Below are 17142 nucleotides of genomic sequence, written 5' to 3'. Positions count from 1 at the left end.
AACCTGTGTATAGCCCTGGCTAAACCAGGCTCAGAGCACCATGCATAGTTCTGGTTTCCATATTATAAAAAAGATACAGAGGTATTGGAGAAGGTGCAAAAAAGATTTACAAGGATGATACCAGAACTGAGAGGGTATACCTATTGAGAAAGGCTGAATAGGCTAAGGGCTCTTCTCGAAAAGGGAAGACTGAGGGGAGACCTGATAGAGGTCTTTAACATTCTAAAGGGGTTTGATAGGGGAGGCAGAGAGAAGATGTTTGCATATGCGGGGGAGACCATAACTAAGAAATCCAGTCGGAAATTCGGGAGAAACTTCTTTACCCAGAGAGTGATGAGAATGTGGAACTCACTACCACAGGGAGTGACTGAGGTGAAAAGCATCAATACATTAAAGGGGAAACTGGATAAACACACGAAGGAGAAAGGATATGCTGATGGGGTGAGATGAAGAGAGGTGGGAGGAGGCTCGTGTGGAGCATAAAAGGCCTGTTTCTGTGCTGTTGATTCGATGTAGTTTGAAAAAAAGATGTTGGATGAGCCTACTGTGTATTTCCAGCATTTTATGTTTTTATTTCAGATTTGCAATTTCTTATATACACACATGTATGGCCTTCATTTGCTCAGTTGTCACATTAACATGTATTTTACAGGGCAGCCTGGGTTTGAGAGGCCCAAGAGGTGTGAAGGGAGAACCAGGCCAAAGGGTAAGAGATTCCTTCACACATCTACTAGAAAACCATGAAACAGATCGAAGAAATGGTTTATATATTTTCCCTTTATTAAAAAAAGTACACACATTATCAAAAGTACAGCTCGGATGTTCTACTGAATGCCTGTAATCTATTGGGTAAATATTGCACTCCTGTCGCAGACTCACTTAATTTTGTACCGCTCCCGATCTCCTGCTGATTATAATGACAACTGAATTCTATGACCAAATCTCCCTTTGTGCTCTGAGGAGTTTACCGTTACAATATGTACACTTACGTGCTGAATGGCCGTCATCAACAATTATTTAACATCACTCACTTGTAAAAATGTATCTGTTGAGTCTCCCTTTATTTTGCGACAGGGACCTGAAGGTCTTCGTGGTGAGATTGGACCTATCGGACCCCAGGGGCAACCTGGCCCCCAAGGACCAAGTGGACTTTCGATTCAAGGACCCCCGGTGGGCTCATGTTCTTTCTCTATCAGGGATAGGCTATGCAGCACATATTGCATGAAATCGGCTTGATGTTTTTTTTTTATTCATTCATGGGATGTGGGCGTCACTGGCTATGCCAGCATTTATTGTCCATCCCTAATTGCCCTTGAGAAGGTGGTGGTGAGCTGCCTTCTTGAACCACTGCAGTCCATGGGGGGTAGGTAGACCCACAGTGCTGTTAGGAAGGGAGTTCCAGGATTTTGACCCAGCGACAGTGAAGGAACGGCGATATAGTTCCAAGTCAGGATGGTGTGTGACTTGGAGGGGAACTTGCAGGTGGTGGTGTTCCCATGTATTTGATGCCCTTGTCCTTCTAGTTGGTAGAGGTCGTGGGTTTGGAAGGTGCTGTCTAAGGAGTCTTGGTGCAGTGCATCTTGTAGATGGTACACACTGCTGCTACTGTGTGTCGGTGGTGGAGGGAGTGAATGTTTGTAGATGGGGTCTCAATCAAGCGGGTTGCTTTGTCCTGGATGGTGTCGAGCTTCTTGAGTGTTGTTAGAGCTGCACCCATCCAGGCAAGTGGAGAGTATTCCTTCACACTCCTGACTTGTGCCTTCTAGATGGTGGACAGGCTTTGGGGAGTCAGGAGGTGAGTTACTCGCCTCAGGATTCCTAGCTCTGACCTGTTCTTGTAGCCACGGTATTTATATGGCTACTCCAGTTCAGTTTCTGGTCAATGGTAACCCCTAGGATGCTAATAGTGAGGGATTCAGCGATGGTAATGCCGTTGAATGTCAAGGGGAGATGGTTAGATTCTCTCTTGTTGGAGATGGTCATTGCCTGGCACTTGTGTGGCGCGAATGTTACTTGCCACTTATCAGCCCAAGCCTGGATATTGTCCAGGTCTTGCTGTATTTCTACACAGACTGCTTCAATATCTGAGGAGTCACGAAGGTGCTGAACATAGTGCAATCATCAGCGAACATCCCCAATTCTGACCTTATGATTGAAGGAAGGTCATTGATGAAGCAGCTGAAGATGGTTGGGCCTAGGACACTACCCTGAGGAACTCCTGCAGTGATGTCCTGGAGCTCAGATGATTGACCTCCAACAACCACAACCATCTTCCTTTGTGCTAGGTATGATTCCAGCCAGCGGAGGGTTTTCCCCCAGATTCCCATTGACCTCAGTTTTGCTAGGGCTCCTTGATGCCATGCTCTATCAAATGCTGCCTTGATGTCAAGGGCAGTCACTCTCACCTCACCTCTTGAGTTCAGCTCTTTTGTCCATGTTTGAACCAAGGCTGTAATGAGGTCAGGAGCTGAGTGGCCCTGGCGGAACCCAAACTGAGCATCAGTGAGCAGGTTATTGCTAAGCAAGTGCCGCTTGATGGCACTGTTGATGACACCTTCCATCACTTTACTGATGATTGAGAGTAGGCTGATGGGGCAGTAATTGGCCGGGTTGGACTTGTCCTGCTTTTTGTGTACAGGACACACCTGGGCAATTTTCCACATTGCAGGGTAGATGCCAGTGTTGTAGCTGTACTGGAACAGCTTGGCTAGGGGCGCGGCAAGTTCTGGAGCACAGGTCTTCAGTACTATTGCCGGAATATTGTCAGGGCCCATAGCTTTTGCAGTATCCAGTGCCTTCAGTCGTTTCTTGATATCACGCGGAGTGAATCGAATTGGTTGAAGTCTGGCATCTGTGATGCTGGGGACTTCAGGAGGAGGCCGAGATGGATCATCAACTCGTGTTCACTGAAGGCTTTTGATGCTTCCCTGGTTAAAACTGTTTGGGCGTGCAATTGGTCATTGGGCAGTAAAGCGAAATGGGCTCGTGGCCAATCAGGCTCTTAGAGAATGGCTGGCGGTGAGAGTGACTCATAGTGAAATCGGCCCACGGCAAATCAGCCTGATAGACTAATGAGCTTGTAGCCAATCAGATTCATAGTGAATGAAGCTTGCAGCAAATCAGGGTCACAGCCAATCAGGTTCACAGTGAATTGGGCTTGTAGCCAGTCAGGTCCGTGGTGAGTTGGGCTGGTCGTGAATCTCAAGCCCGTTTTACTCCACACCCAATTCTCTTATCCACAATCAAGAAGATAGCGGCAGGGGTTGGCGGGGAGCAGGGTGTAAATTGGCACTGTCAATTTGCAACGAACCCAATTCACATTAATGGGCACTTTCACCCTAATTACTCCCTTCCCTTTCCATCGTGCAGCTGACACCAGTGTAGCAGGTTTTTATTGCGTTGTGTCGTGCAGAATGAAATTGCAAACCGTACTATGAAAACCCATTTACAATTTCACTGTAAATAATTCAGGGATTAAAGATCCCCCCTCCCACCCACATATTGTTAATGTCTAACAAAGCTGAACGTTCATGTTTGAATTGTGTCTTTATTAATTCTGGTAGGGCAGCATTGGTGAAAAGGGTGAGAAAGGAGAGATTGGCCTCATGGGTCACCAGGTATGAGTATAATTTGATACTGTCTTGTAGCAATTAGAAATGTTATTTATTATTACAAGGTATTTGGCTTACAATACTCCATTTATGTAACTTGCATCATGTAAAACTTTCTACTGCATATTTGGAGCAGATTGGTTCAGAACATGACTATTTCTGGGATAGCTTGTTTGATAAGATAGAACAAATGTGTTAGGAGACTGTCTTTTCAGGCTTCCATAGCTGCAGGCATTTCTCAGTCAGATGGGAAATATTGCAAGTCTTGTCTTGCAGAAGCTGCTATGCTCCTTTCAGCAAAAGCTCTTCTAAGTTTATTACTGCAGGTAACTGACCTGCAGCTGGTAGATGTGGGTGTCGTCTGTGTTTGTGGTCAAGCTTCTGGACTTTTACAATTTTTCTTTAATTATTTATCATATCGATCCTTGAGAACAGTAACTTGTACTTTGCAAAAGTGACAGCACTCCAGTACCTTGCCCCAGTGCATGTCAAAAGGTTAGATGACTCCAGGAGCTATCACAGCCAAACCTTATCCCGGTCTTCATCCAGTATCCAAATAAGCACAGTTCAAGTAAAGCGATATTTTATAGAGATCAGGGCCGAGATTTTTATCCAGGCGACAGGGGTCTTGATGTTTGGCAAATGCACTGCTGAGAACCTTGCGATGCCTCTTATGTGTGAGGCCTGCTGAATCAAGTGCCAATCAGGCACTTAACTGGACAGCGGTGGGACTTCCACGGGATCAAGGACCCCAGCCATGGAAGTCCCGCCCTCTGAGAGCTGCTGGCCAGTCAGAGGCCGGCAGCTCTTTAATTGACGCTCTCAATGCAGTATTAAGGGCGTGCCGTCTTTTGGATGGGCACTAAACCAAGGTTGCATTTGTTTTTTCAGGTGGATGTAATAGAATCATAGAACGGTTACAGCATAGAAGTTTAGTTTAGTTTAGTTTAGAGATACAGTACTGAAACAGGCCCTTCGGCCCACCGAGTCTGTTCCGACCATCAACCACCCATTTATACTAATCCTACACTAATTCCATATTCCTACCACATCCCCACCTGTCCCTATATTTCCCCACCACCTACCTATACTAGGGGCAATTTATAATGGCCAATTTACCTACCAACCTGCAAGTCTTTTGGCTTGTGGGAGGAAACCGGAGCACCCGGAGAAAACCCACGCAGACACATGGAGAACTTGCAAACTCCACACAGGCAGAACCCAGAATTGAACCCGGGTCGCTGGAGCTGTGAGGCTGCGGTGCTAACCACTGCGCCGCCCAATTCGGAGGCAATTCGGCCCGTCATGTCCGCACCAGCTCTCTGCAACTCAACTAGTCATAATCCCCTGCCTTTTCCACAATCCCAGGGCATTATTTTGAAGAACAGGGGCATTTTCACCAGTGCCCTGTCCAATATTTATCCTTTAACCAACAAATCATCTGGTCATTTATCCTATTGCTGTTTGTGGGATCTTGCTGTGTGCAAATTCGCTACTGAGTTTCCTGCATTGCAACAGTGACTGCACTTCAAAAGTACTTCATTGGCTGTGAAGCGCTCCAGAACATCCTGAGGTCATGAAAGGCTCTATATAAGTGCAAGTCTTTCTTATTAAAAGCAAAATACTGCGGATGCTGGAAATCTGAAATAAAAACAAGAAATGCTGGAAATACTCAGCAGGTCTGGCAGCATCTGTAGAGAGAGAAGCAGAGTTAATGTTTCAGGTCAGTGACCCTTCTTCAGAACTGGCAAATATTAGAAACGTGAAAGGTTATAAGCAAGTAAAGTGGGGGTGGGGCAAGAGATAACAAAGGAGAAGGTGTAGACAGGACAAGGTCACAGAATAGCTGAACAGAAGGTCATGGAGCAAAGATATGTTAATGGTGTGTTGAAAGACAAAGCATTAGTACAGAAAGGGTGTTAACGGACTGAATATTGAACAGCCACAAGTACGAACATGAAAAAAACAGTGGGTAAGCAAACTGAACAAACTAAGATGAAATAAAATTAAATAAACACAAAAAATATATTTGACATCCATCTGAGAGGGCAGATAAGGCCTCAGTTAAGCATCTCACCCAAAAGGTAGCACCTTCAACAATGCAGCACTCCCTCAGTACTACACTGGACATGCTACTCTAGATTGTTATGTTCAAGTCCTGCAGTAGGACTTGAACCCACAACCTTTGGACTTAGAGGTAGGAGAACTACCCACTGAGCCACACGTGACACCAAGCTCACTATGCTTATCAACTGTGTCTAATCCGTTCTCTTTTCCACATGCCTAGGGGATGCCAGGAGCGCAGGGGAGATCAGGGCGTGATGGCTCACCAGGTCAAAGGGTAAGACTAAGGAAGCAGACTTGGATTTCTCTCAAGAATAAATTTCAGTAATATAATGGATGCATGACTGATCTTGATTGCTGGCCAGTCATTATAGGAATGTACTACAAGAACCTTCACCCAGCACAACTTTGTAAACATCAGAGGTGAAATTCACCTTTGGAAGGCAGCGCAAACTGATTTTTCATTGGCAGTGAATGGGAAAGACAATAGGGTGAAGTGAAAAACAGGCTGCTGATTGGCTATTGCCCATCATGTGCTGCCACCCAAGTTGAAATTCAGTCCGTGCAGTTTTACTTTGAACTTGATTCCAATGGTTAGTATTCTCAGATATAATATGCTGTACACTTTTATCTGTTATACTCAGGCACAATATTAATCCATCAACTAAATTTGGTGGCCATTCCAAGCAGATAGGGTTTTAGAAGGTTGTATTATGAAACACATGCGGCTATGCCTAAAAGTATCGCTGCATGGAATCTCATCATGGTCCCTTTAAGAATTAGAATAGAAAATACTAATGGTTACCACTAAAGGATAAAACCCTGCAGTTGTCTTATCCTCAGCTATGTATTATTTTTATTCGTTGTTGGGATGTAGGTGGCGTTAGCAAGGCCAGCATTTATTGTCCTTCTCTAATTGCCCCTTGAGAAGGTGGTGGTGAGCTGCCTTCTTGAACCGCTGCAGTCCATGTGGGGTAGGTACACCCACTGTGCTGTTAGGAAGGGAGTTCCAGGATTTTGACCCAGCGACAGTGAAGGAACGGCGATATAGTTCCAAGTCAGGATGGTGTGTGGCTTGGAGGGGAACTTGCAGGTGGTGGTGTTCCCATGCGCCTGCCACGCTTGTCCTGCTAGGTATATAGAGGTTGTGGGTTTGGAAGGTGCTGTTGAAGAAGCAGCTATGTGCTTGAAACATTGTGTTGCATTTAAAAATAAAAGGACCCAGGGAACAGTTGAGAAGGTGATGGACCTGTCAGGAGGATGTCAACTTTGTTGCAAGTTAATATTGTTTTCAAATCATATGCATTTTTTTTCAAATCAATGTAGTTCTTTATTTTTCAGAAACAATTATTAAAGGATAAGGATCATTGGGTTTTATCCTAAAACATTCCTTTAACATTCTATTGAGATTTCTCGTCCATATTTCCGATGGAATATTTGTGCTTAAATGCTGAAAGGTGATGAGGTCATTCGGGGGGATCTGGTTAAGAAGGATTACTGAGCCCTGGAGATAAATTAATATCAATGAATGCAATCTTGTGCATGATCACTCAACTTCCTCATGCTTTTTGAGTGCAAGACTCTTCCCAGTTACTTTTCTGAAGGTAGGATTAGCATTCATCCTTCAAACAGAAAGATCAGAGAAAACAAGAGAAACAATCTCGGTAGAAAGGACGTTAAAGTGAATTATAATTCCTTGTCAACAGATGGATTCTTATATAAAGATTGATAAGGGTCATGTGATTGGTCAGTGTTATGTTTCGCACCCCAAGCATGAAGAAACTAGGCACACGATTTCTGTGTGTGTAGGCTTTATTCAGATGGCTGCCCAGATCTGTCTTAGTTTCACTTTTGGAATCATGCCCCCTCAGGGTTGACTGACAGTATAGTGAGCAGTCTTACGAACACAGCACAGAGCAATCAATCACTGAGCAATCAAACACAACAGTCAACACATTCCAATCTAGCCTAATGCATCAAACATTGATTGAGTGTGGGTCTGTAATCAGTAGGATGGGAAATTGGACAAGGTGTATGATCTGATATTGTCCATTTTATATCGCTGGCAAAAGTTTAAATTCTCCCCAATCCCCTCCTCCACCACATCCCTCCCAAGGATGAGAATTTAAAATCAAGGCATTGCTTAACTGGGAGCCAATGTAGGCTCTGTTAAGTGGGACTTCCTGCCTCAAGGAGGTGGAAGTCCCGCCCAAAGCCAGTAAAGGGCCTGGGGATCAATAAATACCAGCCTGGCTTCCCAGGCCTGGCGGAGGCAGGCTCGCCACTGATTTTTTGGCCCTCCCAACGAAAACCTCTGATCATTATCACGTTTATGTGTGTGGGAGCTTGCTGTGCACAAATTGGCTGCTGCTTTTCCCACATCACAACGGCGACCACACTTCAAAGAGCACTTCATTGGCTGTGAGGCGCTTTGGGATCTCCTGCAGTAGCATGAAAGGAGCTATAGAAATGTAAGTTCTTCTGTTTTAATGCTTGTTACCAGAGTGCAAATTCCTAAAACATAATTTATCATTTGAAAAAGTCTTCCTACCTGGAATTTGAGTGAATGGCCTGTGGCTAGGAACATGTATGCGTACAGAAATATATTTTGAAAACAAAAGAAATTTCTTCTGCTTGACTCACAAAATAACCTATGCAATCAACTTTTGATCCAGGGTCCAGTGGGTAAAGATGGTCCTGTAGGGGTACCAGGGCCACCTGGGCCTGTGGTAAGTAAATTTGCATGCCACTCTGTACTATAGCAAGAATTAGTGTTTAACAATGTCAATTTTTCAGGGTCGAAGAGGTACAGAGGGTCCAGTTGGACCAACTGGGTTTCCAGGTAGGAGGGTAAGTTTTTTTTTTATATAGCTAAGGAACGTTGCCAGAAAATCCCAAGAATCCCCTGCACCATTTTCATTCCACAAATCAGATGCAGTGCTTTTCTGCCTAATTATCAGGCGTTACATAATTAATCCTGCTACTTTTTGACCATATATGACACTGAACTGATTTTGATTTTAAATTGTGAAGTAGTCTTTCGCCCAGAGGCATAACATTTGTTAAGTGGAACAAAGTTCTTTGACAACTTTAGTTTGTGCCAGAACTTTTTCTGGTTGGAGCTCCAGTTATTTGGAATGCACAGACTGTCGCAGCATTTTTCCAACAATAGAACAGTTACATTCAAGACAGAAACACGACAAATCCAGGACCAGAAAGTGCTCGCACATACTAACTGGTTTCAAAAACTGATCTCCCTGAATTGCCCACTTCCCTCAATACTTATTCCACTTATCTTAAATTTTTCCACATTATCCATCTCCTTTTATGGTAGTGTTCACTACCATAAATAACCATAGAGTCATTTACGGCAGAGAAAGAGGCCATTCAGCCCATCATTCCATGCCAGCATTCTGCGGAGCAGTCCAGTCACTCCCACTTCCCCACTTGACCCCTGTAGCCCTGCAAGTTTGTTTCTTTCAAGTGCCCGTCAAATTTCCTTTGAAGACATTGGGCTGGATTCTATAATCTCGGTGGCGAGATGAAAAAACGGCTCCCTTAGAACTGCCGCAAACTTTTGTGCGGCGGCTTATTTGCATCCCCAGGGTAGGCCGCCCCCCCCCCCCCACCTCACCCCTCCCCACCACTGTTGCGTCTCATTTCCCCAGACGGGAAATCCGAAGGCGTAGGAATGCTGGCCAGCGGGCTGAAGATCGCAGCGGGACATAAGGCAGTGACGTGAGCTGAATTACATCAATCATTTTAAGTGATTTAAATATTCAAATTGGGGTCCCATCGCCAAGTGGCAAGGAGGCCGCCACAAAGCCTTGTTGCCGCCAGTAATATCGAGCCGGTTGGTATTTCCAGCACAGAGCAATCATCAAGAATTCAAGTGTGAAGGTGGGAGATTTTCTGCCCATTAATATTTATCCTCTGTGGCCAGCTGACTCTTGTCCCCAAAATCCCAACATGCACTCTGTGTCGTGAGATTAAGTTCACCCACCAGCGAGTTAAGGATAAGAACAAAAGAAATAGGAGCCGGAGTAGGCCAATTGGCCTTTTGAGGCTGCTCCACCATTCTATACGTTCATGGCTGATCTGCTACCTCAACTCCACCTTCCCGCTCTATCCCCATATCCCTTAATTCTCTTAGTCCACAAAAATCAGCCTCTGTCTTGAATATACTCAATGACTGAACATCCACAGCCGTCTGGGGTAGAGAATTCCAAAGATTCACAATCCCTCTGAGTGAAGGAATTTCTCCTCATCTCAGTCCTAAATGGCTGACTCCTTATTCTGAGACTGTGACCCAGTGTTCTAGATTCCCCAGCCAGGGGAAACGTTTTCTCAGCATCTACCCTGTCAAGCCCCTTAAGAATTTTATATATTTCAATGAGATCACCTCTCATTCTTCTAAATTCAAGGAAATATAGGCCTCGTCTACTCAATCTCTCCTCATAGGACAATCCCCTCATCCCAGGGAACCAGTCCAGTGAATCTTCATTGCATTACCTCTAGGGAAAGTATGACCTTCCTCAGGAGACTGAAACGGCACACAGTACTCTAGGTGTGGTCTCACCAGTCATCTGTCTCTGTCATCTGTCTCATCTCTTTCGCCTTTGCCTTTCCAAAGATCTTCAGAAAATTGGGATTAATACCCCCACAGCCCCCTCAGTATTCTGGGACATGCAATCACGTAGACTGGGCAACTTTCCTCTTTTCAGCCCCAGTAACTCTTTAATGGATCCTTTTTTGAATGTTTATCGAAATGTTGACCTCTACCCCTCTCCGGGGATCCTACAGTTTCACTTTTGCTTTTTCTCTTTAAAAGAAAAATATTCTGGATTTATTTTCCATAAAAGGGCAATGCTCCCTCAACACCAGTGTAAAACGAAAAGTAACAGCAGATTGGCCTGATTAACACGATTGGCTGAAAACTGCCGTATTGGATAAAATTAGACACTGTTCACACGAGAAATCTATTGAACACGCAGTTAGAAAGCTGATCGAAGGTATGCAATGAATGAAGGTAGCTAACATGTCTTAATGTGGCACATTACAAAGTAATATGTAATTCCAGTTCGAGTCACTGGATCCCCATCACTCATTCTAAGGCAGAGATTTTGGACGTTTAGCATTATTTGCCAACATTTGCCATCAATGGGCCTGCCCGCTGCTTCTGCCAGTCACTGCATGAACTCACGTTTCTCCATAAGCTTCCTAACTGAATATAGTTGTGCCTGTTCCAGTGGGAGCTAAATACTGACAATCACTCCTAGACCCCGCTTCCGCCAGGCACTGGCCAAGGAAATGGGCAGCTGATCCCATATATTCCATTTTGCACAACATCGCCCAAAGCGCAAACGACCCTTCCCCAGGAGAGTCTTTAAGCTCACTTGCAGCTTTCATCTGTCACTCACTATGTATTAGGAGGATAATAGTGCTGTGTCCCTTGTACATCTGCCTCACACACTTCACAAAGTCACAACTTCTTGGATTTAGAGAGATTGTCCTTTGGAGAGTGCAGCTGTGATATTGCTCTCCTGCATTTTATAGCTGTGTTGCATTAGAGGTTTCCTTATTCAGTGTCAGAAGCCCGACAAAAGTTAAATGTAAGACAACAGCTTAAATATTGACTAGAAGTAAATCTGTTTCCCCAAAGCAAAGAGGACACAGCAAACTGTCTGCAAATTAATGTAATAAGGAAGCATCAGTTGAAATAAGCAATAGTATAAGAAATGGTTTAAAATGCTTGCTCAGCCTGGTGCCCTGCTCAAGTTTTCTAAATGTAAGTATGTAACTGAGCTGATTTCATCTCCTTGCATTTTAATGAGTGTGTAATGACAGAGCATGGAGGATCTCTTTAAAACAACATGTCCAGTTTTGACACAATAATCTCATAATAATAGTTTAACAGTTGAAACTGCACATTGTGCAAATCTCTTGGGCCTTGTTATCTTGAGCTACCTTTTGAAAATTCTAGTGTTGCTCCAACTATAACACAATTTTCAGTCTGGATCATAGATAGCTGTAAATGAAACACACCCATTTATATTAGACGTAAGGGGAATGTTTGGGTGTTATGCCAATTTTGAAGGGCAGCTGTTTTATTGTATATATTTTTTTATTTTCATTTTGCCAGGTATCTTTCAGTTGGTTCAATTCTACTTTTATTTTGCTTTTTTTTTGTATTTATTTAAATTTAATCATAGAATCCTGAATGATACAGCACATAAGGAGGCCATTCAGCCCATCGTGTCTGTGTTGCTTCTTAGAAAAAGCTATCCAACTAGTCCCACTCTCCCTGCTCTTTCTCCATAGCCCTGCAAATTTATCCACTTCAAGTAGATATCCAACTCCCTCTTGAAAGTGACTATTGGATCTGCTTCCACCGCCCTTTCAGGCAGTGAAAGGATGGTGATGGTCTATTTAGAGTTTTAGGCTGGAATTTTGCCCTCATTGGACCGGAGCCATCCACCGACTGAAAAGTTGACATGGATCCCACCTCTGCCTGGCCTCGTGATCCAGTCCAGATTTTACAGTCCCCAGGCCCTAATTGGTCTGAGGCGAGACTTCCATTTCATTGAGGCCAATCAAAGGGCCGGCAGCTCTTAGTCCCAGCAGCGCCACCGGGAGCGGTGGCCACCTCTGGGACTGCAATCCAGCTTCATGAAGAAGAGGAAGGAGGGCCCCGGGAAAAGGTAGGTTTTTGGGGCCTCGCCGGGTCTGAACAGTCAGGTCCTGGCGAGGCAAGGGTGGTTGATTGGGGGAGTAAGGGGCGTGCTGGGCATTGGGGGTGGTTGGGGCATTGGCGGCGGTCCTCCATCGGGCACAGGGTGCCTGATCAGGAGGGCACCCCCCCATCAGGCCGTCAGAAAGCCGCCTGCTTTTGTCAGGCAGCTTTCTCAGGCCTGGGCTGCCCGACCAGCCAAGGTAAAATCCCCATGGCGACGGGCAGAGGCCCTTAAGTGGCCGTCAATTGGCCACTAAAGGACCTTGATTGGACTGGAGCGGCCGGGCCATTTCCCACTGCCGCCCCGCGTAAAATGGCAGCAGAGGAGGGAGCAGGAAGGGTTCCCCGAGCCTCCCGCTCCATTTTACGCCACCCCCCCCACCCCCACCACCATCCGCTCTTTGGGGGGACGTAAAATTCCGGCCACAGTGTATTAAGGCATGTCATAGAGTCATTACGGCGCAAAAGGAGGCCATTCAGCCCATCTGATCCATGCTTGCTCTCGGTAGAGCAATCCAATCAGTCTCATTTTCCCCTGCTCTAACCCTATAGCCCTGCAAGTTTATTTCCCTCAAGTGCCAAACCAATTTCCCTTTTGAAATCATTCATCATCTCCTCATGTAGGGAACATTTGAAAAAAATTTACCCTAATATTTTCTGCAAAGTCACTGGGAAGCTAACTGTAATTTAAACAGCTTAGGTTTTAGGAGAGTCTAAATATGGAAGGCTAATTTTAACCGGGGTTTTATAACCTGTCTTTTCTCTTTAAGGCATTGACTGATCTATATATTTGCCGCATTTTTGCTTTTGTTTCAGTTCCAGTAATTACAGTTTTTTTCTCTTTTATTTATAATTAGAGGGCATGTATAAATGGGCTCCTGCATTGCAAGCTTTGGGAGGCTCTTAAGTGACCTATGGGAGCGAGAGAAAGTTACAATTAGTAATGTTGGTTAGTTTTAAGTTACAACAACTGACAATGACCGAGGACAACTGCTCCTGAAGGCTTCAGGTAACATGGACACCCATATAGCTAACCTGTTGCACCCAAGATCACCCATGACCTGCATCCTTTCTGCCAATCTCTTCTTCCAGGCTATCATTGGGATCATCCACAATATGAGTCAATCTGCTACCCAAAGATGTATCAATTAGGTGACTAATGGATTATTTGGGATATTTTTTCAGGTCAGGTCTTTTCCGAGTGAGAATCCAGCACTTTCCATTTTTGAATTATGGCTGCACAAAATAGGAGGCAATATTCAAATGGAATCTTGTCTGGCTTTTGCGTTAATTTAAGTTTAATGAAACACAGATTCCAAATATTGCAAACTATGCAAACACAATTCTTATTTGTATTTAATTGGAAGCAGAAGCTTAAGAACAAAGAACAAAGAAAATTACAGCACAGGAACAGGCCCTTCGGCCCTCCAAGCCTGCGCTGATCCAGATCCTGTTTCTAAACATGTCGCCTATTTTCTAAGGGTCTGTATCTCTTTGCTTCCTGCCCATTCATGTATCTGTCTAGATACATCTTAAAAGACGCTATCGTGCCCGAGTCTACCACCTCCGCTGGCAACACGTTCCAGGCACCCACCACCCTCTGCGTAAAGAACTCTCCACGCATATCCACCCTAAACTTTTCCCCTCTCACTTTGAACTCATGACCCCTAGTAATTGAATCCCCCACTCTGGGAAAAAGCTTCTTGCTATCCACCCTGTCTATACCTCTCATGATTTTGTACACCTCAATCAGGTCCCCCCTCAACCTCCGTCTTTCTCATGAAAATAATCCTAATCTACTCAACCTATCTTCATAGCTAGCGCCCTCCATACCAGGCAACATCCTGGTGAACCTCCTCTGCACCCTCTCCAAAGCATCTACATCCTTTTGGTAATGTGGCAACCAGAACTGCACGCAGTATTCCAAATGTGGCCGAACCAAAGTCTTATACAACTGTAACATGACCTGCCAACCCTTGTACTCAATACCCCGTCCGATGAAGGAAAGCATGCCGTATGCCTTCTTGACCACTCTATTGACCTGCGTTGCCACCTTCAGGGAACAATGGACCTGAACACCCAAATCTCTCTGTACATCAATTTTCCCCAGGACTTTTCCATTTACTGTATAGTTCACTCTTGAATTGGATCTTCCAAAATGCATCACCTCGCATTTACCCTGATTGAACTCCATCTGCCATTTCTCTGCCCAACTCTCCAATCTATCTATATTCTGCTGTATTCTCTGACAGTCCCCTTCACTATCTGCTACTCCACCAATCTTAGTGTCGTCTGCAAACTTGCTAATCAGACGACCTATACTTTCCTCCAAATCATTTATGTATATCACAAACAACAGTGGTCCCAGCACGGATCCCTGTGGAACACCACTGGTCACACGTCTCCATTTTGAGAAACTCCCTTCCACTGCTACTCTCTGTCTCCTGTTGCCCAGCCAGTTCTTTATCCATCTAGCTAGTACATCCTGGACCCCATGCGACTTACTTTCTCCATCAGCCTACCATGGGGAACCTTATCAAACGCATTAATTTATAGACTTTTAAGTTTAAGATGTGAAGGTATTGGAGAGGGTGCAGAAAATATTAACAAGAATGGTTCCAGGGATGAGGGACTTCAGTTACATGGATAGATTGGAGAAGCTGGGGCGTTCTCCTTAGAGAAGGTTGAGAGGTGATTTGATTGAGCTGTTCAACATTATGAAGGGTCCAGATGGAGTAGATAGAAGGAAACCGTTCCCAATGACGGGAGGGTTGAGAAGTAGAGGTCACCGATTTAAAGTGATTGATGGAAGAATCAGAGGCGACATGAGGAAAAACATTTTTACGCAGCGAGTGGTTAGCATCTGGAATGCACTGCCTGAGAGTGCGGTGGAAGCAGATTCAATAGTGGCTTTCAAAAGGGAATTGGATAAGCACCTGAAGAGGAAAAAATGCAGGGCTGTGGGGAAAAGGTGGGGTAGTGGGACTAGCTGTGTTGCTCTCTCAGAGAGCTGGCAAGGCTGAATGGCCTCCTTCTGCACTGTAACTATTCTATGATTCAAATTAATGCAAATAGTGCGCAAACATTTTAGGAAATTTAGTGACTTTAACTTAACAGCAAAATATAAATAATATTATTCTGCTGCTTATCGTCGATTTCTGCCAGCCTTCATAAAAGATCCAGAATATTGACATTTTGACAAATTAAGTGTCAAAACTGCACTGGTTGCAAAAGGTGCTTGGGATTTCTTCCAGAGCATTTAAATGAGGTCCTCCACATTCGGTAACCTGCTTTGCATGTGTTCATTTGTATATTTGGTATGTGCATGTTCAATAGATCATTTCTCATCATAGCTGTTTAATAGTTCATGTCTCTCTGCGATGTATCTTGTTATTTGCTTCCAATATATTTGATTCACTGCAGATCAGTGATCTCTTTCTTTGCTATTAGAAACCATCTTGTCTGTTTTCTCTTATAATTCCCCCTCCCACCGCGCCAACCCCCCACTCCCAGCTGCATTACTAAAGAACAACCCAGTCAACAGTTAACAGTGCTCTGTTGTAAATATTACATATTTACATCTCCCTTCTTCCTTGACAATTATCTTCTTCCGTCAGTATACTGTCATCACGACAAAGTACATCGGAGCTTTAAAAGCACCAGTTAGTGTGAGGTATAATTATTGTTTGAGGAGACATCTGAAAGTTCCATCACCACCTTCCTAATCAAAAACATTTATCCTGTTGCACCTTTTGGAGTGGTTGACAATCATCAGTTAAATTACTGGTTATTGAAACACATGCTTGTTGTGAATAAATGTATTCCGCACTATTCGTCTAATCATAATGCACACTTAACAACTGCCGTTGTAGCCAATAGAACATACAAGCCTCTCCATGTAGAAATGTGCTATATAGCCACCATTAGAAAGTGTATTCTTAACATTCATTTTTGACTTAAAAACAAAGATTAATTTATACTTAAAAGCATAACACTTCTGACTTATAACATGTTTGTTTTTTGAATTATATGCACATTTTCATGTGGTGGAGCATTTTATGCTGAGTAAAGAGCAGCACATATTCTAAACACAAAATAATAATTAACTATAAATGAAGTTATAGACGCAGCTCACTTTGAAAGCCCTAGTTTGCCGATGCTCGTATTATCTTTATAAGGTTAAATGTTCATTTTCATTCCCCTGTGAGATGCCCAGTTTTGATGCAGGGGTCTTTGTATTTGCTGAACCTGTCCGAATTGAGTTGTTTAAGCGGCTTTGTGCATCCTTGCTGGGAAATTAACTTTGCATTGAATGGCTTCACAGGGAGCTCCAGGTGTCCCAGGCTCTCCCGGAGCTACAGGCAGCACAGGTTCCCAGGGTGGCGTCGGAACTTCTGTAAGTCAAACATCGACAGATTATACTTTGAGAAAACACGAAGAATTGTTTAATTGCAAATAAATGGGGCTGGGGGGAGTGGGGGGGAACGGCAGTGATTTCATTTCTTATTATGGTGGCTAAAAGATTCTTTCTCCATCATTTACTATGGAAAAATGTCTCTAGTTTCAAGCCAATGTTTGAATATTGAACATGGTGAATCAATCATGATCGTCGGGTGTTATTTGTTTTGATGGAGAATCATAGTAATAGAGCCACAAATATTCTGTTTGACTCAGAAAAAATTGTCATAGGGAGTGACAAGGTATTGGAGGTTTTGGAAGGCTTAAAAAGTGGAC

At 44.0% G+C, this 17142-nt stretch overlaps 1 protein-coding gene across 6 annotated transcripts in view; it reads left to right on the top strand.

Moving 5' to 3' along the window:
- Positions 1-17142, top strand: part of col14a1a (collagen, type XIV, alpha 1a) — a 369066-nt gene that overhangs the window by 325217 nt on the left and 26707 nt on the right. For 5 of the 6 annotated variants that reach the window (XM_068032559.1, XM_068032557.1, XM_068032563.1 and 2 more), the window contains 6 exons: positions 653-706; positions 1075-1170; positions 3564-3617; positions 5899-5952; positions 8351-8404; positions 16733-16804. In XM_068032559.1, the coding sequence (XP_067888660.1) occupies positions 653-706; positions 1075-1170; positions 3564-3617; positions 5899-5952; positions 8351-8404; positions 16733-16804 (384 nt within the window). Of the gene's footprint in view, positions 1-652; positions 707-1074; positions 1171-3563; positions 3618-5898; positions 5953-8350; positions 8405-8471; positions 8526-16732; positions 16805-17142 lie in introns of all 6 variants that reach the window. The other variant, XM_068032558.1, reaches the window with a different exon arrangement.

Source organism: Heterodontus francisci, chromosome 5, assembly GCF_036365525.1.
Source record: "Heterodontus francisci isolate sHetFra1 chromosome 5, sHetFra1.hap1, whole genome shotgun sequence".
In the NCBI taxonomy this organism is placed as follows: Eukaryota; Metazoa; Chordata; class Chondrichthyes; order Heterodontiformes; family Heterodontidae; genus Heterodontus; species Heterodontus francisci.
Note: the sequence above shows the minus strand (reverse complement) of the source record. Positions and strands in the feature narration are given on the sequence as shown.